The sequence below is a fragment of the Peromyscus maniculatus genome, chromosome 5 (assembly GCF_049852395.1).
Source record: "Peromyscus maniculatus bairdii isolate BWxNUB_F1_BW_parent chromosome 5, HU_Pman_BW_mat_3.1, whole genome shotgun sequence".
Classification (NCBI taxonomy): Eukaryota; Metazoa; Chordata; class Mammalia; order Rodentia; family Cricetidae; genus Peromyscus; species Peromyscus maniculatus.
Window position 1 is genome coordinate 59830529 of NC_134856.1, and position 22535 is coordinate 59853063.

Consider the following 22535-nt stretch of genomic DNA (forward strand, 5'->3'; position numbering starts at 1 on the left):
GAGTGTGATGGATGGATCTTTAGCCCAGTTATATAAATGACGGCCCCGAAGAGATCTCTGAGATTTATGGGATGGATGAACATTCAGCCCATCAGCTTCAGAGGAATCAGAATTAAACGGGAAGGTGTAATAATTACACGTATGGGTTTTCAATGGTGTTTTAAGAAGGAGCGAGGCGCCTGGCAGCTTCTGTTCCTCACGTCGTTAAACACTAATGCTGCAGCTAACGAGCCACTTGGTCCCCGATGCAGCCAAGCGTGGCATTTACAACCCTCGAACATGGTGGGTGAGCGTGCGGCCTGCCTCGTAACTGCCTCCCCGTGCCACTTAGTTGGAGTTATGGCCTCGTTTGCAGAGAGGGAAAAAAAGAAGATGGAATGCAGCCTTGTCTCTGAGTTAGGGTTTTGCCTCGCTTAGGCAATGCATCTTCCCCTGAGAACAGGTGGCTGAGCCTCCGTGGAGCCCAAGGGAAGAAGAGAGTGTGATCCAAGAGGCAGAATTCCCTCACTCGGTCATCAACATCCTGTCTTTAGAAGCCCAGGGAAGATCTTTAAACTTTTTAGAAAAAGATATTTTATTTATGTGTGTCTGCGTGTGTGTGTCTGTGTGTGGGTATGTGCATGTATGTGCAGCCAGATATTAAGATGGCGTACTACAGACAGGCATGGGGCTTTTAGTTTTAGCGTTTTGGCCAGCTGAGAAAACTGGGGAAGCCTCATCGGATGGGCTCTGTTTCAAGCCCTCCACCCCCGTCCAGAGCCTGACCCACGACGTGGTGACCCACCTGCTGCTGCCTGCCGTCCCTAATCCGGAGAGGCTTCCTGCTCAGTGTTCCTGTGGCCCATTCTGAGAACCTGGGGCTAAGCTGTGGTACCCTCTGGGACTGTTGGCAGCCTCCCCCACTGGGAATTTGAGGGGCATCTGGCTGGGATGTTCACAGAGCACCTTTCTTGAGGAACTCTTGCCTGGGGAATATATGCATCTACCTGTGTATCCAGGACCAGGTCCCTCACAGTGGAGACCAGTTCATACTGCTGATGACCTGGAAGCTCTTACTTGACCCCTTCCAGTCTGTGCTGCCTGCCCATTACTCTGGTGTCTAGAAAGAGCTGGCCTGGGCAGCCATTTGTGTGTGTGTGTGTGTGTGTGTGTGTGTGTGTGTGTGTGTGTGTGTGTGTCTGTGTATCTGTGTATGTTGGTGAACATGAATATTGGTACCCGTGTCAGCCAGAGATATCAGATCCCCTGGAGCTGGAGTTGCCTGCAGTTGCAAGCCATCTGATGTGGATGCTGGGAGTCGAACTCAGGTCTTTTGGAAGAGTAGCCTGTGTTCTTAACTGCTGAGCCTTTGCTCTAAATCCACAGCCTAGGATATTGCAATGGAAGGTTCAAGTACAGCATAGCAATGTGGGGGGTGGGGTGGGGATGAGGTCAGAGGCATTTCATGTCCCCTGTGGCATCCTCAGTCGAGGGATGACTTGTGTCTGTGGCCTGACATGAAACAAGAAGGACCGGGTGCAAGTTCAGCACTTGGAATGGAGTGGTCCCTCCCTTGAGTCGAGAGGTTCTTCAGGCAGAGACCCAGAGGATCATCAGCACCATTCCTGGGCAAGCAGGAAGATTGGGACAGTCTGCGTAAGGCAGGCTCTGTGGAGTGTAAAACCAGCTTCTCAGATAATGACCTCCGTGACTGGAGAATGGGTCAGATGATCCCCACTCTCTGTGATATCGGAGGGAAAGATCGTGATTCAGGGATGCCTAAGAGACCGAAAACGGAAGAATGGGAAAACCAACCTTGGTATCAGCACACACTGAGTTACATGGCTCTGTGATTTGTGAAAAAAAAACCTTTAAGTGTATTTACATTTCATTTTATAACTTTAAGACTGTGTAGCATTGGTGACTTCAGGGGTCTAGGATGTACTTCCAGGATAAGTCACACACACACCCCATTTCCTTTGTAGAGGTCTTTTCTTTAGGAATCGTCATAGGAGGAAGCATCACTTTTTTTTTTTAAAACCATGAGTTCTGGGATCAAACTCAGGTCCTCATGTGCGCAAGGCGAGCATTGTACAGATTGCACCATCTGTGTCCCCCTGCCCCGTATTCACCTGTTCTTTGCGGAACACTTTGTCCCCTGTTCTTTATGGTCACTTCTCAGAGGGCTGGACACTGCCTCGTTCCCTCTTGTGTTGCCTTCATGGGATCAGAAATGGTGGGTTTCATGGACAGAATGACATATACCAGGTGTTCGGACTGTGCTGCGGTGGGCGAATATCTGCAGCATTTGGAGGGAGGGGTTTGAAATCAGCCTCTTAGACAGCAACCAGGAAGTAAGTGATGCAGTATCTAAGGGGAGGGGGGTTACCGATAGATGCCTGGGCTGGAAGCCTGCCTGGTGGCTTCTTCCTGCGTGACCTTCAGCAAGATATGGAATTCTCTAGATTTCAGCTTTCTCAGCTGTGAAGTCAAGATAACCATGTGTATTTCAGTGAACATAAATAGCGCCCATGTGTTACACACTACGGTGAAAGAAATGTCACTGTCAGCTGAACAATGACACCATGCCTTCGCCTTAGAATGTTCATCGCATGCATTGAAAGAGTTCTTTCAGACACATTTAGGCTTGGAGAAGATCGCATGCCACTCCTTTAAAAGGACAATGAATTGGTTAAGGTTTTACTTAGGCGCCTTCATCTTCATCATCAAAGGCTTCCTAGATCTCTGTGGTGGATGTTTTCACTTAGCCTCCATCCTCCCGAGTCATCAGATCTGCCAGGCTTTTTCTTTTGAGCCACCAACCAGCTCCCAAATCGTGACACAGAGACTGCTTATTTAGTTATAAATGCTCAGCCTCCCATAGGCTCTTTTCTGGCTAGCTCTTTTAACTTGAATTAACCTGTTTCTCTTTATCTACCATTTGCCTCAGGGCTTTTTACTTTTCTTTCCTTCTGTATATCTTACTTTCTTGTGTCTGTCTGGCTGGCAGTTGGCTGGCTTCTTGCCCCCAGGGGGGAAATACCTCTCTTTCTTCCTCATTCTCTTCTCTTTCTCCTTCTCTCGTTCTTTTCTTTCCTATTTATTCTTTCTGCCTGCCAGCCCATCCTATCCTTCTCCTGCCTAGCTATTGGCCATTCTGTTTTTTATTAGACCAGTCAGGTGCCTTAGGCAGGCAAGGTGAAACAAATGAAACTCATCTTTACCTAATTACACACACGTCCTTATATCGTTAATCAAATGTAACACACCTTTACACAGTTAAAGTAATAGTCTGCATCATAAGCAAATGTAACACATCTTCACCTAGGTAACATAATATTCCACAACAATCTGATCTGTTGGCTGCAAAGTTTTCCTCCGAGAATAAAAAGCAACTTCTTATTAAGGTTCTTCTGTAAGGTTTTCTGGTTTTGTTTGTGGCGTGTGTATATACACGTGCGAATGCTCATGTGTGTGCATGTGGGGGCCAGAGACCAAACTCAGATGTTGCTTAGGACCCACCTATACCATTATTATAATCACTGTTATTATTATTTATTTACTTACCTTTTGAGACAAGGTCTTCCACCAGGTCCTAGGGCTCCACAGCTAGGCTAGGCCGGCTGGCCAGCAAGCCTGGGGGTTCTCTGGTCCCTACCTCTGCAGTGCTGGGATTACACACATCCTACCACACCCAGCATTTTACTTGGTTTACATTGCTGGGGCTTGAACTCAAGCCCTTATGCTCAGACAGTGGCTGAGCCACCTCCCCAGCCTCTGAACTGACTTCTGTAGGATTCGGGCTGCTCACACCTAGCTTCATGTTTTTATTTTCTGACAATTTCATACATACACATAATATTTTTTGATTACCTTTGCTCCCCCGCTCTCCTCTCTTCCTCTCCGTCTTCACCCTTCCTCCTTCTCAACAAGTCTTCTTATGACTCTCATGGGTTTTTATTTATTTTATTTTATTTTTTTAACGAGCCACTGAGTTTAATGAGAATTGTTTAAATGAGCATGGATTTGGGGCTACCGGCATATCAATAACTTAACCAGTGCTGGCACCTTGCAAAAATGGTTCCCCTTCTCCAGCAGCTGTTAACATCTGTTAGCTTCTCTGCTAGGGGTGGCCATGCAGGAATGCTGCTTCCATCTTGTACAGGTAGCTACAGCTGCCATGAGCTCCTGAGTGCAATGACCATGTCCAGAAGACAGCCTTCCAAAGCCCTGTCCCTTACATTCTTTTTGCCCTCTCTTGCCACATGATCCTTGAGTCTTGGGCTGGGGTAGTGATATAGATGTCTGGTTCAGCGTACTTTGAGTTTTAAATGCAAGTTCTTTCCTGATCTCACTAAAGCCTGAAGCCAACTGGCCTTGCAGTGGGTTGGATCTTGGACCACCAGGTGTGGCTGGTGACCACATTAAGCCACAGAGAACAACCCATTCCTCACTTTCTCCTGGCTGCTGGCCGCTGGATGACACCTTGTATCTCCCTCCCTCCCTCCTTCCCTCCCTCCTTCCCTCCCTCCTTCCCTCCCTCCCTCCCTCCCTCCCTCCCTCCCTCCCTCCCTCCCTCCCTCCCTCCCTCTCTTTTTTGGTGAACCAGCGAGTTTCATTAGGATTGCTTACAGGAGCATGAGTACCTTGCCAGAGACTCCGGAGTAAAGCCACTAGGTGCTGTCAAATGTGAGTGTTTGGGGTTGAAGACTTCAGTACTCTGTGACACCTCTCTATGGAGACTCGTTGGACTTGTTTAACTTTAGGACAAATTGGCAAGCGTGTTCTCAGTGGGGTTACACCTCTGCGTGTTTGGGAGTTCAGGGAATTACACACACACACACACACACACACACACACACACACACACACACACTCGCCAGTGTTGACCATTTTGGTTTAGCGCTTTGTGCTGTTTGAATGAGTTGAAGTGGGCTCTGCAGCTTTTATTTACACTCCGGGTGACTGATATTGTCCCGCATGTTTTCTGATGTGTGTTGGCCATCTGCACATGGCCCTTTGTAAAAGGCCTGGTGAGTCTTTGTTTGTGGTTAATGCTGTCATTTGTGTTAATTGTTGAGATGTAAAATTGAATCCTTTGTCAGTTATCTGTAGCAAATGGTCTGTCCCAGTTTGACCTCACCCTCCCCTCCCCTCCCCTCCCCTCCCCTCCCTCCCCTTTGCCTTCCCTTACCCACCCCCTCCCTTTCTTCCCCCCTTTCTTTTTTCACTTACTTTTGACGTCTTATGTTGTCTAGGCTGGCTGAAAACTTGCTGTGTAGCTAAAGCTGGCCTTGAACTCCCGATCCTCCTGCCTCTACCTTCCAGGTGCTGGGGTGTCAGGTGCACCCCGCCCAGCTTCCCTACCTAACCACTTCTGATTTGCTGAAAGAAGGTTATCACCCCAGTGAAGCCCGTTTGTCAGGGTTTTTCTTTGACTACTATGGTCTGTGTCCTCTGCAAAGCTCTGCCTGTTCCAAAGCCGGTACCAAAGCTGGTACCAAAGCCGGTACCTCGCCCTTTCTTATTTCCTGCTTGTGGCTTCATAGTTTGAACTTTGTCTGAGTCCCATGTTTCACTGGGGTGTAATTTGTGTGTGGTCCGAGGTATATATCAGGGTTCACATTGCCCCCACATGAACACACAGTTGTTTTGTCAACATCTACTGGGGCGATTTTCTTTCCCTCAGTCGGCTCTTGGAGGACTCACCCACTTTGGACTTCTATTATAATCCAGCCAGCATGCCTATCTGCTTTCAGATGCACACAGGCCTGATTTATGGTGATGATAGCTGGGGTCTTAAAATGTAGACTGCTTGATTGCTCTGGCTTATCTAGACCTTTGCGTTTCCTTTTACATTTCAGGATGTGCCCATTCATTTCTACCAAGGGGCTTCATGAAATTTTGATAGGAATTGTATTAAATCTATGCATCAATCTGGGGCAAATTGAAACCCCAGGAGTAGCAAGTTTTCTAGTGGACGCTTATAGTTTATCTCCACAATTATTTAAGTCTTATTTCCTCTCAGTAGGTTTTCAAAAGCAGTTTCCACATCTGCATAGGATGCTTTAAATTCCTCCCTACATACTTTCAGTCTTAAAATATGTTGTAAAGTATATTTCAGAGCAATTGTCTCCCGGTGGCCTGCCGCTGCCCCGCCGCTGCCCCACCGCTGCCCTCCAGACACACACAGCTGATTCTGCACCTGACCTTGCTCCTCGCTGTACTCCCTCACCATGTATTTTATTCGGTGCTTTATGGCTTTTCTTTCTTATGCACCCAGCCACCTGTGGTTCCTGCAGCCACCTGCAACTCAGGTGTTATTACGATCATATTTCATAACACATTTATGCCAAGTGGGCTCATTTATTTTTCATGCTGTTTTAGTTAGGGTCTCTGCTGCTGTGATTAAAAACACTGACCAGAAGAACTCGGAGAGGAAAGGGTGTATTTGGCTTAGGGGTCATAGTCCATTACTTAAGGAGGCGAGGGCAGGAGCTCAAGCAGGAACCTGGAGGCAGGGATGGAAGCAGAGAGCACAGAGGAATGCTGCTCATTGGCTTGCTTTCAGGGTCGTGGTCAGGGCCTTTTTTATAGAACCCAGTACACCCTGCTAGGGACGGCAGCAACTCACAGTTGGCTGGGTCCACCTACATCAGTCAGCCATCAGGGAAATGCCCACAGACACACGTATGGGCCGATCTGATGGAGTGAATTCCTCAATTGAGGTTCACCCTTCCCTGTGGTGCTAGGATTAACCCTTACCTATGTCATGCTTTTTGATAAGCGGGGAGGGGCTTAATTTAGCTGCAGTCTTACTGCAAGGCCAGTACCTTTCCACCCTGCTGGGCTCTGCCAGTCCTTGGACGTTTGGGTATTGAGTGGAGTGATACTTGGGGCTTTCCCTTGTCCTGCTGGGCATCTCTGTGTCATTTTCAGAGGCCCTGACCTTCCAGTGGCATCCCCTTCCAGGTACACCTAACCTTTTGACATTGCACTGGGATACTGTTGTCCGCAATATTCATACTCAAGAACCCTACAATTCATTTACAAAAAATTCCAGCATGGATGGGGGAGGGACTGAAGAGGCCCCACCCGTATTGGAGGAATCTGATAGATGATGGCTGCTGAGGTGGGGAGAATCACTTTCCTTTGGGGACATGGCTTCTGGTAGGTTGCTCATGCCTTGGTGGATGGGGTTATTAATAACAACAACAAAAACAGAAAGACAGGAAGTTGGAAGGGAGACAGGGCACAGGCACTAGAAAGAGGTGGAAGGAGGTAGTCATGGATGGGTATGATCAATATACATTGTATAAATTTATGGAACTTTCAAGAATACAAATGTTATTACAAATCACACTCACAGTATCTCCTTTCTCCCTCTCTCCCACCCGGTGCTGCAGGAAGCCACTTCTGTACAGCCAAGGAGCTCACGGAGGAGATTTGGGCGCTGTCGTCAGAGCGGGAAGGGCTAGAGTCGCTCCTGGGCAGGCTGCTGGCACTCAGCTCCAGGAATGTCAGGAGGCTGGGCAGTGTCAAAGAGGACTACATCAGGTGCAGACAGGAGCTGGCACTCCAGGAAACTGTCCACAGTGAGTAGCCCTGAGCCATAGCCTCAGGACGAGTTAACGATGACGTTATTGGATCGTGTGGCCAGATCACCTCACTGTGACAAGGTCATAGAGCACCCAGCCAGTTCATGGGGGACATTGTTGGCAAGAGCCTTGGACAATGGGGTGGGGTCACCTATCAGCGTTGGCTTTGCTCTTCGACTGGGACAGTTTCCCTTTCTCTGAACTTTCCCATTTTCTTCTCTGCCTTTGCTGATGGACATGGTGGGCTGTGGAGCCTCCTCCCCGGGGTGCACATCCTGAGCTGAAGGTATCCCCCCACCCCCACCCGTTCATTCTTCCAGGGTGCAGGTCACAGACTGACGCTGAGGGCTGAGGCAGGAACAGGGAGTGACTCTTTTGTTGGGGTGTCCTCGGAGGTTTGATTCTCTCCCCAGAAGAAGGACAGAGGTAACACTGTGGTGTCACCTGTGCCCAGGTGTTGGCAGGCCAGGGAGGCTAACAGGGTATGTGCCCTGTATTCCATTGAACAGAACTGGTGTCGCCTGAATGTTCCAGAAATTGATGACAGGGAAGATTAGTGTTCAGAGTCCAAACGAGAAAACGTCACTCCAGCTGGCAGAGGTTAGGCATGCCATTTTGGGATGGGCAAACTAGGTTTTAAAGTCCTGGTGGATTGTGTGAGGTGTGGCTTCTCCCACGTTTGAATCGAAGAGATGGTCAGTGGTCGTGGTGTCTCTAGCCAGTGAAGCCTCAGCTGGCTTAACGGCTCAGAGCTGAGCACTGTTTCCTTTAACTCTTTTAATTTTCTTTTAAAAATACCTAATTTTTATTTTAATGTGTGTTTAAAGGGGGTTTGAGCACATGAATGCAGTGCCTGTGGAAGCCAGAAGAGGGCGTCAGATCCCCTGGAGCTGGTGTTACAGTTACCATGTGGGTGCTGGAAAGGGAACTCAGATCCTCTGCAAGAGCAGCCAGTGTTCTTATCCACTGAGCCATCTCTCTGGCCCCTCCCCCGCCTCTCAATTTCCTTAAGAAGTTTTAAAAAGTGATTGTTATTGTGTGTTGGTCACACAGAGGCCGGAGAACAACTTTCAGGAGTCGGTTCTCTTCCTCTCCGGTTACACGGGTTCACCAAGCTTGCACAGGCCTCTGCCCACCGAGCACATCCCTCCTTTCACTCTTAAGGGCCAAACATTTTATTTATTTGTTTGCTTATTTGGCCAAATATGCAGCCCATGGCTGTGTGTCAAGTGTCCACAAGCACGTCGCTGAGGGAGGCTCCAAATCCACCCCCCCAACTCCCGTCCCTGCAGACTGGCTTACTTCATCGGTGAGAGAGTCGAGCAGGGTGGATCTCCAGAAGGCTTTTGCTGTTGATTTTTTTTTTCTGCTCTATGAATAAGGAAAAATGAAATGTTTCATAGTGTTATTGCTCAGCTTTTACACAAAATGGGGGAATGGATTATATCTGAGAATAAAGAAGATGTAAACAGATTTGAGCAAATCTAACCCAACGATATTTTCATTTGAATAGTGAGTGAGTTCTTGAAAGCCATTAATATCGTTTTTTAAAAAAAGCACTGTGCAGTATTTTTGAATCTCATCATTGTTACTTCACTAAATACTTTCAAGATGATGAATAAAACATAAACAAGTGGAACGGGAGCCTGTTATACGGGACAGCTCTAAACTGCAGATGGCTTGTGCTGCAGATCTTTATGCTTCATGCTAGGATGATGCTGGGTCAGCCACCCTCTCCCCGAGTGTGGCTCACAAGTGCATGAGACTGAAGCTCACTTTGAACCAGTCTGAGGAGATGTGGATTGGGGTCACCCAAATGAACCATCCAGTGTTGGGAAGGGCATGGGTAACAAAGATAGAGAAGATGAATTTCGGGGGGCTGGAGAGATAGTTTAATGGTCAAGAGCATGTACTGCTCTTGCAAAGGACCCAAGTTTGGTCCTCAGCTCTCAAGTAATGTGGCTCCCGGGATGTGACACCCTCTTCTGACATCTATAGGTGCTGTATACACATGTACACACATACAGAGATGTATATAAATTCATATAACTAAAACTAAAATCCTTGAAAAGAAAATAAATTCCTGGGTAAATTGAAGCTTTTACCTATTGGAATGCAATAAACCAGATCATAGTCTGGGTTCAGCTGCTTTTGGACCTTGAGAGTCAGCAATTTCAGAGGGGACTTTGAGTTCAAGTTCAAATGTAGCACAAGCAAGAAAGAACAGGCGAATCTGTGTCTGTACCACAACTCTTTTTAGTCTTAGATAAAATTCCTGTTTCTTAGGTCTTAAAATAATAATAAAAAATTATGCACATGTATAGGGGGAAGGGACTATATCCATGGTAAGGACAATACCCTTGGAAACCAGAAGAGGGCTTTGGATCCCCTGGAGCTGAAATGACAGGCAGTTTGTGAACCAGCAGATGTGGGTGCTGAGAACTGCATTCAGGTCCTTTGCAAGAGTAGTCCATGCTTTTAATTGCTGCGCTGTCTGTGCAGCCCGTAGATGAAACATCTCAAGGTAAAACTAAGAAATGAAGGCTGGGTGTGGCGTGCACACCTTTAGTCCCAACACTCGGGAGGCAGAGGCAGGCGGCTCTCAGTGAGTTCGAGGCCAGCCTAGTCTACAGAGTGAGCACCAGGACAGCCAGAGCTGCTACATAGAGAAACCCTGTCTTGAAAAATCAAAACCACCACCACCACCAAGAAATGAGCAATATATAATACTGTGTTCATCTGTGTACATGTGGTTAGCTGTGCACACACATGTGAGTGGAGGCCAGAGGCCAACCTTGGGGGTCAGCTCTCAGGCACCTTCTACTTTGCTTTATTTAGAGGTCTCTCCTAACCTGGAATTTACCCATTTGGTTAGGCTGGCTGGTCCGAAAGCCCCAGGGGTCCTCCTGTCTCTGCCTTCACAGGCCTGGGATTACCAGTCTGCCTCCAGCACCCAGCTTTTTATGTGGACACTGGGGATTAAACTCGGGTCCTTATGCTCTCAAGGCAAAGCACTTTAACTGCTAAGCTAATTCTCTACCCCAATGTAAAGCATTTAAAAAATAAAATATGATTTCTGACAATGGTTTCAAGGGTTGGAGAAAGCTGTGCTGGGATGGATGAGCAGCTCTTAGAGACTTGAATTAGGTGACACACATGTAGATGCCAGATCAAGCTGGGAGGCACAAAGACAGAACATAGCTGTCCCCTTCCCAGCTCCCTGTAGGAACCTGCTCATGCTTTCCTACTGCCACACTGTTGTGAACTTGACCTTGGTACACGATGGCGGTCAGCGGCAAGGGTGATGAGAGCTGTCCTTCCCCTGGGCAGTAGTGTGCCTTGCTAAGGTCTAGAGTTCTGTAGAAAAAGGCAAACATTTCTGGGCCAGGGACCAATCAGCAGTGTTGCTCACACAGAGAGCTCTTAATGACAGGTGGCACCTCTGGTGGCCATCAGAGATGGACTGGCCTGTCTCACATGGAGATGTCATTGTGTCCTTTGGCTCTGGCTAGCTAGTGAATTCACTGAGAACAGAACACTGCCTCTAAGTCTGACTGGGTCATCTCTGGACTCAGCAGAATGGCCTTGTTGATTATACAGCTTTGTTCGCTTGCATGGGCTGGATAGTGAGGTGAAGTGTTCCTTCTTTCTTCCTCGTTTTAGACTGTGGGTGCAGACTTTGGATCTCCTTTCCAGCATAAGGAAAGCAGGGACAAGGGTGACTCCTGGATGGTGATGGCATGGTCTGGTTTGGATAATTATTGTTTTGCTTTATTTTTGAGACAGGGTCTTCTGTAGTTCAGACTGGCCTTGAACCTGATATGTAGTTGAGGATGACTTTGAACACCTGATCCTCCTGCATTCACCTCTTCAGGACTGGAATTAGAGGTGAGCAGTACCTAATACCTAGTTTGGGATGTGCTGGTATTGAACGCAGGACTTTATGCATGCCAAGAAATCACTGTACCAGCTGAGCTGCATCCCTAGCCTTGAGTTGGTTGTTCAGATTGGGGTGATGGGACAGTGACAGAAACATGACAGTCTCAAGGGCAAAGGGAGGCAGACATGGCCACTGCCTTTGAATCCATAGGTTTCTGTTATGGTAGCACACTCCTGTGAAGAGAAGAAGACGTTAGCTCTGAGGCTGCAAGTCACACATTTAAATTCTGAGGAATATTTAGTATAGTGGAGGAAAATGAGAAGCAAAGTGGCTCCTGCATCCCCTGAATACCTACAGAAGTTAACCAGCAGCCTTTCATTAATATGCATTTCAATTTTATTTTTAATAAGAGCAGGTAGGGTGTAAAAAAATTAGTAACTGATTTTAGATTTTTTTTTGCAGAAAAAAAACCTTAAGATTTATACAGCTGTTTCTCCATCTCCTGTGTATAACTTGATAATCTGTATTGTACTTTATTAATATTGTTGATTTCACACTGGAACTCAGATATAAAGAAACCAATGTGGAGGAAAGAGATTTCATCACAGAGTAATCAGGGCTAGAATTTAAATAGGACATCATTAGCATGGTAATGCATTTCTCCTAGTTCTGCAGGCTGCCAGAGTAGATCTGGGTCCACAGCTGGTGAGCCTTCGGGACTCCCTGTTGGGAATCATTAGGTTCAGAAAGCAGTTTCCAGGGAGAAGGCTAAAGGGCAGGATTTCATATTTTGGGTTGTTGGTCCACAGCCTCCTGCTTAACTCAACCTTCTTTCAAGAACTGGGGAGGTGGAAAGCACATGGGGTGACATAAGAGCAGTGATTTGACAATTTTCTACTGATGGTTTGAGGTTGACCAGATGTCCACATGGACAAGCCCTGCATTGAGCTTTGGATTCCCTGGTAAGTTCTGAGCTTGAATTAGCCAACAGAAGGAAGTGTGCTGAAGGGATGTGGATTCCTTTCATTCTGATGTCCAGGGTGCAGCCCTGCAGAGGTTTTTTATGTCTGTAGCTGTGGTGACTCACTTAGACAGGCTATGGGTTACGCACTCTGCACATGTAGACACTGCCCCTCCACACTCACCAGCTATCTTCAAGAGAAACTTCCAAGATAAATAAGAACACAAGAATCAGACCTACCTTTTTCTCTCAGGATGGGGGCGAGAGAAAACAGAAACCTAAGAAATTCATCTAATAAGGACAAAAATGAAGATAAGTAAAAAACTAAAAAGAGAGAGAAGACAGTGTTAGTGTCAAGTGCTAAGGACTTTGGATGAGATATGGTCATAGCAGGTTTTTTCTTAGGTCACCAACCCCAAAATCATGACACGAAGGCTCATTATTAGTTATGAATGCTCAGCCTTAGCTTAGGTTCGTTTCTTGCTAGCTCTTATAACTTATTTTAACCTGTTTCTCTTCATCTACATTTTACCTCAAGGCTTTTTACCTTCCTTTATTCTGTATGTCCTACTTTAACTGCTTGCTCTGTGTCTGTCTGTCTGTCTGGCAGCTGGCTGGCCCTGGGTGTCTCCTTCTCTGTCTCCCCCTCCCTCTTTCTCCCTCGTTCGCTCCTCTTGTTCCTAGATTCCTCCTCCTATGTATTCTCTCTACCCACTAGCCCCACCTATCCCTCTTCTGCCAAGCTATTGGCTATTCAGCTTTTCATTAGACTTATCAGGTGCCTTAGGCAGGCAAGGGGAAACAGCAATGTATCTTTACATAATTAAACAAATGCAGCAGAAACAAATGTAACACATCTTTACATAGTTAAAGTAATATTCCACAAAATATGATGTGATGAGCCTCCTAAAAAAGCAAAGGAGACAGTTGACCTTAGCGTCTGCCTGCCTCAAAGGTTCCTAAAAGCCCCCAGTTTTTATTGTGTGACTTTCCATGATGGTTTGATTCAGTGGGTTAGTCTTCCTTGAAACATGTTCCTACCTCACATAAGACATACCATGTCCTAATTTTGTTCCAGACAGGGTTTCTCTGTGTAGACCAGGCTGTCCTGGAACTCACTCTGTAGATCAGGCTGTCCTGAAACTCAGAGATATGCCTGCCTCTGCCTCTCCAGTGCTGGGATTAAGGATATGTGCCATCACTGCCTGGCTCCATGTCCTGATTTTAATCTATTTCATTTGTTGTTCCTCTCATTCTTCTTCAATAACACAAGGTTTTCAGGAAACACAGAGGTAGGGAATGTGGAATCAGGGAACATGGAGCCAGGGAACACAAAGCCAGAAAACATGGAACCAGGGAACACAGAGACAGATAACATGGAGTCAGAACACAGAGCCAGGGAACACAAAGCCAGAAAACATGGAACCTGGGATCACAGAGACAGATAGCATGGAGCCAGAAACAGAGAACCAGGGAACACAAAGCCAGAACACATGGAACCAAGGAAAACAGAGCCAGGAACATGGAGACAGGGAACACAGAGCCAGGGAAAATGGAGCCAGGAACATGGAACCAGTGAATATGGAGCCAGAGAACACAGAGCCAAGGAACACAGAGCCAGGGAACATGGAGCCAGTAAACATGGAACCAGGGAACACAGAGACAAATAACATGGAGCCAGGAACATGGAGCCAGGGAACACAGAGCTAGGTACATGGAGCCAGGGAACATAGAATCAGGGAACACAGAGCCAGGAACATGGAGCTAGGGAACATGGAGCCAGGTAACATAGAGCTAGTAGCAGAGAGTCAGGAATCATTGAGCCAGGGAACACAGAGCCAGAAAATATGGATCCAGTAATACAAAAACAAGTAAGAATGTAGAAAGGGAAGGACCTCTCAAAGCCTACAGGGTCAAAAATGGATGAGACTGAAAGTGATTGGGATGAACAAAGTATGTATGATGGTCAGTCTTCATCGTCAAGTCACTGAGTCAGTTCCCTGGCTCTATATTCTATGACTCTGTTTCTTACATGATCTGTAGTTGTATTTCCCTGGTTATGTGTTCTTTGCTCTGTATTTCCTGGTCCTGTGTGCCCTAGCTTCAAATTCCCCGGGTCTGACTTCTTTGGTTCCATGTTCCTGTACAAGGCATTAGCTATGCCCCACCTCCCATGGGAATGCATGAAGGTTTGGGATGTCATACCAAACTGAAGTGCACAGCTCTGCGTCAGCCACTTTGTTTAGAGGAGGACCGTGACTCTATGCTGTAGGGTGTCCCTTATACATCCGCTAGATTCTCAGTTTCACAGATTGCTCTTGGCAACCGCATTCCAGATGGCTCTGGCTTGGGGAAACTCAGAGGTCCATGGTCACATTCACATACTCATACTGCAGAGAAGGTTCTAGCAGAGTTCCATAGCTTCTCAGGCTTCTCAGAGGACAGCTCACTGCTAGCCTTAGGTCAGGTTACCTAGGTATGGGAACTGGAGCATGCACTGCAGATCTTGTGGTACTCCTTGGTCACTGTTGGCTTGAATCCCACCCCTGAGATTAATGTGCCCCTGGTTTTGGGGTCACTGATGTCAGTCAGTCAGACAGCTTTAGAATTATGTTACATACTCCCAACATGATTTTAGAGTAATTGTTACTCTGATGGTTTCTGGAATTTATCTGGAAATAACTATTCTGTGACTGGCAGTGTCTCTTGTCCAGCTCCTCGGAGGTCTAAAAGCGAGCTCTTCACAGACCTCGTCCTCCGTTGCTCTTTACTGTGTCCTCAGTCTGCATTTCTCGGGTGCTTCGCTTGTGCACGGAGGAGTTGGATCTCATGTGGGTTTAGTTCTTGAGAAGGAACAGTCTCTGATACGTCAGCATCCCGCTTCCTTAGCATCTCCGCTCTCATCACCTCCCCTGGGAAGCAGGCATTTTGCCACTTCATCCCTGGACCACGAATGCTGCTGGCTGTGGTGGGAGGGTGTTCCACACACAGGGAAAATAAGACAAAGAGGGTTGCATCCCGTGACCCCGTAGGAGGAGGCCTGAGTGGGAGTCCTTTGCGTCTAAGGTTTCACCTTGAAAGGGTTTTGTTCTGTTTGATTTGATCCCTAGTATGAGAGCTTCATCCCTCAATCTCACCACCATGGCTGAGTACAAGCCAGATGATGTGGAAGCCTGATGATGGCCAGAAGCCCACTGAAAGGCCTGGCATCTGGTGAATGAAGTTAGACCTTAATGAACCAAATCACTTCTTCGTTAAGTCTGAGGAAGGGCTTTTCTCCTGCTTTCGCTGCCATCAACGTACAGGGGAGGAGAGATGAAACACTGATCTGGCTTCTTCCGGTATCACTTCCGGTTTACTTCACTAGAGCCTTTAAAGCAGAGTTTCATGGCCATAGGGATTTTTTTTTTTCTTCCAAAACTGTGCTGAGATCTCCTAGGTTGGTGGCCTATGTGGCCATAGGAGCTAAAGGAGGAGGTCTCCAGAAAACGGCAGACAAAAATTTTCTGTGTCTTCAAAGGTTGGTGGACAGGATGACCTGTGAAACTGTCATGGGCTTTTCTATGGACAGGATTGGTTTTCATCAGCTTCCCACCTGTGCCCAGATGGCAAAGGGCACTTGGTGTGGAGTCAAAGAGCCCTTCCCCGTCTCTGTGGACACAGGCATGAGATGCTGCTGAACCACGCGGCAGGAAGAACCACGCTGCAGGAAGAACCGTCTTCTCATCATGGCAGTTGCAGAGGACCGGCTTCTCTCTTCCTCCATCACCTCCTCCATGGCTCTTCCCTCCTCTTCCGGAGTAGTCTGCATCCTTAGCTCCCATCACCTACTCCTGGCATCCTTCTGGCCCCATCCTGATCACTCCCTCATTACCAGTCCTGCACGGCGTCCCCTGTGGTGCCTTTTACTGCCCCCAGGAGTCTATGCAGGACCAACCTTGTTCCCGTGTTCTGTCCTCCTTGTCTACATTTGCAGCTCCTGTCTTCTGGGTTCAGGCCTGGTTCTAGAAGGGCGATCATTATTCCTGCCTTAATGCTCCGTGACTATTCATTCCATTCTGCCATGTTTAATGGAATCCTTAATGGCATCTATGAAGAAGCCCACAGACTATAAATAAACACCCTCTTTGGTATTAAAAGGGTTTTATACAATATAAAATTTAGAGCACATTTTTTTTTTCAAGAAGAGCTCTGACATTAATATTCATAGTGAGCCCCAAAGCAGAAGCTATTCTCTCTTAGCATAATGAGTTTACGGTATGTTTCAAAGTCAGTTGCAATTGTGCTCTTTGCCATGACAATTAGAAAGGTCATCTTGTCTTGCAGGCTCCATTACAGCTGTAAACTAGCTTGTGGCTGTCACTGTGAAATGTATTAGGGCACCTGTGCACAAATACAAGGGGGAGACAGACTTCTACCGGAAGTGTGGTCGTTCCTGGCTGATGACCAAACCTGAACATGCCTTACATGGTATAAGGACAGAGAAACTTTGAAACTGAATTCTCCTGTCTTTCCATTGATTACATTGTTTGAGTCCTGTAAAGTTAGATATAATGAGGTCCCCAGACACTGGGTAGAGAAACTTGACATTAAGACACCCATATATTTCTGATCTCTCTATATTTTTCTGTGTCACTTAGAAAACCAGTTATCTACCTTGACATATAGAAATGTTATTGTATTTAATCCCCCATGGAGAATTTTGATGTGGGGATAGGGAGGGCATAGCTTCAGGAAAATAGATTTGCTTATGGAGCCTGTAGAGATGCAGAGGGGCTGGTGTCCGGATGGTGGCCTTGCCTGTGGAACTTGTAGAGGGAACATTTATCCACTAAGTGGGTAACTTCCGGGGAGAAGCCATTGGGTATGTGCAGGGACAGAGGCTGATGTGGGGAAGCATGGTTCTTGGTCTGGTCTGGCAGTACATACACACTGATTGCCACGCTGAGTCTCAGTATGATGAATTCCCCTCTGTATTGGCTACTTTTCCCGACGAGAAAATACTGATGGGCTTTTGGAAGCTGGCAGCAACATCTAGACCCATTCTGCCAGAGTCTCCAGGGAGTAAACTGGACAAAGTCTGATAACCTCTATCTGAAGACGTGGGTGATGCCTGAATATTGATAGCTTGCATAGCAGAGTTAAACAGGGAGCATCATAAAGCAGGAGAGCAAGTCCCTAGTCCATCCTGACTGTGTTCTCTGTGAGAGAGGGGGAAAGGGACAGCTAATCTGCCTCTACGAAGTTGCAAAAGGACGTTGTATTGGAACTGTTTCAAATATGGTAAAAAGAGAGGACCTTCTATTTAAAAGGAACAGGGCAGGATTGGGGATGACCTCAGAGTTTTCTGACATGCCTTTTTCCCAGAGAGAGACCTGGGCTCTTTGCTCTTTGTGCCAGCCTTCAAAGACGCAGGGTCCACCCACAGATGCTCAGTGCTTCAGTGTTGGGTTCCTTGAGGCTGCCAGTGCCACCTCGTGTCTCAGACACCCTTTCAGGGAAACTGGCTTTGGCAGCATGTGGAGGTCACAGTCAGGGCAGCAGTGCTCGTCAAGAAGGCATGTCTGATGAGATCTGCTGTCCTTGAGTTCTAGTGGGGCCCCACCACCCACAGGACCAGCATTCACCCAGCCTTCAGGGGCAGCGCCCCACCCCCAGCCCCAATCCCTTCTCCACCCCAGTGGCTGTCACTGTAAATGGCCTTACTTGTCTGTAGCATTGGATGATAAGAGCCCGAGTCTCCCTTTGAGCTGTCTTCTTCCGGCAATCTTAAGCCCCTAAGAACCCATCTGCAGATAGGTCCTTGTTGACCTAGATTTACTGCAGAATCTGAGGCTTCTCAGTGCTATGTTCCCAACCACATTGAACACACAGATTCAACAACATTGAACACACCTCCATACCCAGCCTTTTGTGTCACGTGACCAAATAGAAAGGAAACAACGGAAAAGGATTTATTTTGGCTCATGATTTTGGAAGGTTCTGTCCATCATGATGAGGAGGGAGAGGCAGAGAGCAGAGTGGCTTAGAGCATGGCTACCAGGAATCGTGGGGAGACATAGGCAGGGGCTGGGGGGCAGCTAGAACACCTGAGGACACACTCCAGTGACCCACTCCTACCTAAGGACACACTCCAGTCATCTATTCCCACCTAAGGACACACTCCAGTGACCCACTCAAACCTAAGGACACACTCCAGTGATCTACTCCCACCTAAGGACACACTCCAGTGATCTACTCCCACCTAAGGACACACTCCAGTGATCTACTCCCACCTAAGGACACACTCCAGTGATCTACTCCCACCTAAGGACACACTCCAGTGATCTACTCCCACCAGGGACACACTCCAGTGACCCACTCCCACCTAAGGACACACTCCAGTGATCCACTCCCACCTAAGGACACACTCCAGTGACCCACTCCCACCTAAGGACATACTCTGGTGATCTATTCCCACCATTGCGAAGGCTGAAAACAAGAGATTAGAATATTATTTTTGGAGCCAGTTGGAGCAGAGGAACCCGTGAGGATGCACCACCACCTTTGGTGGAAAAGAGGCTGGTGTGGGGAGCTTGTTCTCTGAGCTCAAGGCCAACCTGGAGCGTTTCCCAGGGAGGATGCTGCGGCTCTGACTTCTCAGGAGTAAAAATTAGTGATTCAGCAACTTCCAGATAGGAAGTGATAGGATAGGATCTGCCACCAGCCTGCTGACCTTCAGGGCCTCAATAGAGAAAAGTTCCAAATTGCTGACCTTCAGGGCCTCAATAAAGAAAAATTCCAAATGATTTTCCTTTGCTCCTTCTGGGCAGTGAACTTAGGTCATCAGGCTTGGCAGCAAGTGCCCTTACCTTCTTACCCATCCCCCAACCCCCTTGTACCATTAAACCCCCAGTCTTACATGTTCTTTGCTTACAAAATCTTTATTTTCATCACCAGGAGATTGTTTTGTGGGGGCTGTGTCCAGGGGAAGTGACATTTGTTCTTCTCTTCCTCACTTGATCCATCCATGAAGGGAGGTGAGGCTCCAATTTGTGACTCAGTTTGAAATCTGAAAGATCTAGAGCTGTCTGTTTTCGCTGGACATTTTTTTTTCACATGTACATTCAACAATGACTCTGGGTGCTACGTCAGCGTTTCATTTGCTGGAATGTCCTAACCAAATCACCATTCACTGTGTGAATCCAGATCTGAAATGCCCTTAGTGGGTGAGTGCCGTGCCTTGTGGGCTGGCCCGCTCCCACGGTGCTCTGCTCTCTGGCTTTTGTACTCAAAGCTTTGTTTGTGGCTTGGCTCGGCACACGCTGAGGCTTCAGGGAATATAAACTCATACAAATATTTGTTGAGCTGAGTGAGCAACTGTGGGAGGGGAGATGAGCTGTTCCATGTCTATGGAAATCTTTGAGCTCTGGGCTGGACCGCATCTCCACCTGATCCAAAGCGCTGAAATCTGATAGTCCCTGTGATGTGTGAGATAGAGCAGAGCAGGGACTCCCTGCAGGGGAGAGGAGAGGAGAGGAGGCGTGTGAGAGTGGCGGACTCTCTCTTTCCTTCCCTCTGCATCTCTCTGTTGTTGCTGGAGTGTCAATCATGATGCTGTGGAATGACCACCGTTTGAAAACCTACAGTGGTTGATCTTGTGTTGCGTTTACTGCCGTTCTCTGCCGTTCTCTTCCAGCTCCTGCTGGAGAAGTTCATGTTGTCCCTCATCCGTGCTCAGGATCATGGCCCAAGGGTTGGAAACCCTCTCCAAAGCCTCTAAGTCCTTGCCGGAGCATGGCTGGAGAAACGGCCGTCCCTGTGTAAGCAGTTGCCTGGTTCTACTCAGCGGGGAAATGATGTTACAGGTTTCCTTTCCTGTTCTTGGACCTTGTGTTAGCCCTCCCATCTTTCAGACAATGCCCAGGGGAAACAAGTTCAAAGGAGAGAGTTTATTTTGGTTCGGGGTTTCAGAAACGTCAGACCCTGCACATCTGGTTCCGTTGTCTCTGGGCCTGGGGGAGGCAGAACCATCATGGTGGAAGGATTCAGAGTATCGCTCTTCACCCCACGTATCCAGGAAGCAGGGACATAAGCAGAGGGAACCAGGGCCACACCGCTAGTGATCTCCTTCCTCCAACCAGGCCCTGCCTTCCACAGTACTGCCATCTGCCAGTCAGCTCTTCAGATTTTGAAGTCATCAATGGATTAAACCACCGAGTCCTCCTGTTCTAGTCACCCCTGGAAAGGCCCTCACAGCTGTCTAGCCAGGAGTGTGCCTTACTAATCACCTAGGCATCTCTCCGTACACTTGAGTTGACATTATGATTAAATAAGACAGAGGGCTGGAGACGCCAATGTCTTCATGGTGTGAGGAGCAGATTTCAAGCTCAAACTTGCCTTCAAAATGAAAGCACGGCACCCATGATCTCCTTTGTTGACACTGAGTCCATCTGACACGGGCATGTTCTCACTTCTAATTTGTTTAAAATTTTATGTTTGGTTTTCTAGTCTTTTGTCATGTATGGAACCCCAAATCTGTGTGGAGAGCCACCACCCTTACCTGGGCGTCACGCTGGATGGGCTTAGTCTGAGTGTTGTCCGCACGCCATTCGCTGCTGGGCCTTGGTTTCCTCACAGCAAAGGTATATTGCCTGCAATGGATATTCCATAAGGACCAGCCAGTGGTCTGGGTGATGCTGAGAACTGAATCTATATGATGCGTGAGCCACTTTTCATTACCACATCAAAATATCAGATTAAATAACTTAAAAGGCAAGGATGGTTTCCGTTCAGGTCAGAAGACTCAGCCCATGTCAGCAGACTCCATTGCTCCTGGGCCTGTGGTGAGGTCTGCATGTCATGGCGCAGGGGCATGGTGGAGCAGAACTGCTCACCTCGTTGTGACTGGGAACCAGAGAGACTGTTGTAAAGCACTGTCATCTGCACCAACCCTCCATCCTCACAAGATCAGCTGTGGCTGCTTGTGACCACTGACATCCCTCTTAGAAGGAGGGAGTGAGGACAGTTACTGGACCGTCCCTGACTAGCTGGTCTTTCCTTCTAGACATCTGGATGCAATTCTCTCTTAATTACTCATGACCCTGGGAGTCTCAGGGAAGGGAGCAGGTTATACAGGCTGGGTGAGGTTCACAGGAAGGGGTTCCATCCAGGTGGCCGTTGGAAAGCTGCTCTCCTGCGTGGTGGCTTTGGGGTCACCCCTGCTCTGAAGTCAGCCTGAGGAATTCACTGGTTCCCCGGAAATCGCACTTTGGTTTGCTGATGGCACCTCATGAAGAGGGAGTGGACATTGCTCACATTACCCTGGGGAAGGGTTTTAGCAACAGAGACATGGTCCCCTTCAAAGACAGTCCCCTTGGGACCCCCTTCCACCAAGCAAGCAACACCCTCTTAGTCTCCACCACCTTCCAATAATCATTAAATGGTTACCTCGTCAGTGGGTTGGTTCATCAATGGACTGGTCTGAACTCTCATGACCCAATCACTTCCAAAATCCCCATCAGTTGGTCCACAACACACTGGCAAATAGCAATCCATGACTGTTAGGGAAAGCCTTGGCCTGGGCTGAGGTCTGTTCTGTTTTCTCCCAGAGTTAACCCAGGCGGAGTGCAGGAGTGATTCCTCATGGTTAGAGGTTGACAGGCCACATCACATGGAGAAAGAACACAGGCCAGGTCTCAACAACATGGCTTCTCTAGCTGAGAACTATTGGGAAGGTATATGCCCTGCACCTACCACACCTCACCTTGGAGTCTGCTCCTCCTAAGGTGCTGGGACACAGCGAGATTGGCAACTGTGTACTCAGCTCTATGCCTGGGGAAAGTCCAGGGGAGATTAATTTGGGCGACTCACCATGCTAAAGGCAGTCTTTGAACAAGTTCACAGAATATCAGAGCAACCAACGGCTTGAGTCGATTCTCCTTTTTCAGCTCCAAGTGGAATAACTCAGTAATTCAGTTGCCCTGTAAAATGTGACCTTGCTGACATCTGTCTTGTGTGAATGTGGACACGGGTGTGAGTTGATCAGGCATGGGATCAAGGGCAGAGACCTGCTGTTTCTGTAAGCTATAAAAGGCTGGTGATACGATTGAATTCTGTGTCCACCTGAGTGTGGGAA

The 22535-nt window shown here is 47.7% G+C and overlaps 1 protein-coding gene across 3 annotated transcripts in view; it reads left to right on the forward strand.

Moving 5' to 3' along the window:
- Disc1 (DISC1 scaffold protein) overlaps window positions 1-22535 on the forward strand; it is a 209802-nt gene that overhangs the window by 93798 nt on the left and 93469 nt on the right. For all 3 annotated transcript variants that reach the window (XM_042277873.2, XM_076572336.1, XM_076572337.1), the window contains exon 9: window positions 7386-7574. In XM_042277873.2, the coding sequence (XP_042133807.2) occupies window positions 7386-7574 (189 nt within the window). The remainder of the gene's footprint in view (window positions 1-7385; window positions 7575-22535) is intronic.